Source organism: Pseudomyrmex gracilis, unplaced genomic scaffold (assembly GCF_002006095.1).
Source record: "Pseudomyrmex gracilis isolate BER0280 unplaced genomic scaffold, ASM200609v1 scaffold_220, whole genome shotgun sequence".
NCBI classification, from domain to species: Eukaryota; Metazoa; Arthropoda; class Insecta; order Hymenoptera; family Formicidae; genus Pseudomyrmex; species Pseudomyrmex gracilis.
This window is the reverse complement of record NW_018020804.1, coordinates 159,559-161,684: the sequence shown is the minus strand read 5'-3', so window position 1 is coordinate 161,684 and position 2,126 is coordinate 159,559. Positions and strand designations below refer to the sequence as shown.

Here is a 2,126-nt window from a genome sequence, read left to right as displayed (position 1 = left end):
TATATATATATATATATATTATATCTATATTGAAGATGTTTTGTTTTATCTTTTTGTTTAAATGACATCTTTGTCTGTGTGACATGTGTGTTTAATATTATAATTTGTTAATTCTTTATTTTTACTCTCGTTTTTTCTCATCGTTCTCTTTTTTTTTTTTTAGCTTTTCATAGTATATACGCCACGGAGATGAGAATTGTATATAGAGAGTGTGTTCCGAAGTATTCTCTGTTGATACCGATCGTTATGTAAAGATGGCGAGGTGAGAGGAAAAGGATTTTGTTATATACGGCCATGTTGAACGATCAGATTTAAGCGCGAATCCAGCAGATTCTTCTCCGTGTCACCCGGGTGCGAGATGTCATCGTGTGTTTTAGGAAATCACACGAAGGAAAGTCATTTGGGTTTCTGACCGACTGGTGAATTAAAAAGTACGTCGCCAATTCGCGGGAAAACCTAGAGAAGACTACTGTCCGAAAACAATGCGATCCGCGTCGAAGCAACTGCCGTCGCCATATTGATCGATCGCGTCCGTTTCAATGGGGACACGTCATTCTCCTCTCTCCTCGAGTTTCATTCGCACGAAAATGAGAGCCTCTCCGACTACGGTTGGGTTCGGGGAACGCGCTATCAGCGCTGTTGCATCATTCTATCTTTATTGCTCGTTAGATGTAAAACAAAGATGAAACGAATGACGCAATATAGCGCTGATAGCGTGCAAGTCCTCGAACGCAGTCTATATGTATTCTCATCTTCATGATGGGAACGCGGCCATTGTTGAATTCAATGAATGAATGAACGAAGAGTCGCGGTATCGACTTGGTGTAGTAAAAATTTTCCACACAAACAAAGTTTCGCCGTGTGTGATATTGTTTTTTTTTTTTTTTTTTTTTTTTTGTTCTTTCAATATGCAAAGAATAAAATACACAAATCGTAATTTTAATTATTAACGTGGCCGTCAATAACGAATCAATGGATTTCGACAGATTTGGTAAGATGGCACAGTGGAGCGTGGATCGCAGAGACATGGAAAATATGCGTATCACTAAGGACGGCGAGAACGCGATGAAGGTCGTTATAGAGGGCGAGGAGAGAATCGCGCGTCTGGGTTATGATTCGCCGCCTCCCGGTCATTATCCCGAATCGCTTCTTGCGCAAGGACCGAGAGGTTTCGAGTGCTGGGACGACGTGCGCGTTCGGTACGATTATTACAAGGCGCGTGGGTATCTTCGAGACCTGACGATCGATGATTACATCAAGTGGGAAGAATGGTGGTACAAGTATCAGGAGTGGCTTGAGGCCGAACGTTTCTATGAGCAATGGGCATCGTCAAATCGATCGTCCGGGAGCAGTCGAAAAAGGCGAGGGCGACGCAACAATTCTTCTCATTAAAACCACTTTCTATGTGAATCTACGATTTCTTTTTTTTTTCTTTTTTTTTTTTCTTTCTTTTTTTGACCCATCAACAAGATATCACACATGTGCGCGCACACGCGCACACGCACACACACACACATACAAACACACAAACACAGATATAATATATATGTAGGTATCTTATATATGTGCTTATATAGAGTATATATATATATTATACGTATGTACAATAAGTATTCTATATTCATTATGTAATAAAAAACGTGTGACTATGCTAAACAAAAAGTTAAAAAATATATTAAACTATTTCGGATATTCCGTGACGTATATATATACAGAGTGTCCCAGAAAAAACAAAACATCTTCAATATATATATAATATATATATAATATATATATATATATATATATATATAAATTGCCGTACAATTGCTCGTAGGCAGGTAGAAGGAGTAAAACTGAGTCGAAAAGTCCTGAACCATTTTTTTCTATTATTTATAATAAAGGAGTAATTATTGAGTAAATCAGGCCAATCAGCGCAGACCTTTAGCCAGACGCACGTCAGTGAGCCGCGCGCCTGGTGTGTGTGAGCGCTCACTAACGTGTGCTAAAGGTCTGCGCTGATTGGCCTGATTTACTCAATAATTACTCCTTTATTATAAATAATAGAAAAAAATGGTTCAGGACTTTTCGACTCAGTTTTACTCCTTCTACCTGCCTACGAGAGATTGTACGGCAATTTATATATA

At 38.9% G+C, this 2,126-nt stretch overlaps 2 protein-coding genes across 2 annotated transcripts in view; both read left to right on the top strand.

Annotated features, from left to right (window-relative positions):
- The window catches only part of LOC109858714 (serine/arginine repetitive matrix protein 1), a 10,415-nt gene extending 8,723 nt beyond the window's left edge, over positions 1 to 1,692 (top strand). Inside the window, exon 4 of the mRNA XM_020436232.1 lies at positions 928 to 1,692. Coding sequence (XP_020291821.1) covers positions 928 to 1,392 — 465 coding nt within the window. The 3' untranslated portion in view covers positions 1,393 to 1,692. The remainder of the gene's footprint in view (positions 1 to 927) is intronic.
- LOC109858712 overlaps positions 7 to 2,126 on the top strand; it is an 8,967-nt gene continuing 6,847 nt past the window's right edge. The window contains exon 1 of the mRNA XM_020436228.1: positions 7 to 431. The gene's annotated coding sequence lies outside the window, so the exon portion shown is untranslated. The remainder of the gene's footprint in view (positions 432 to 2,126) is intronic.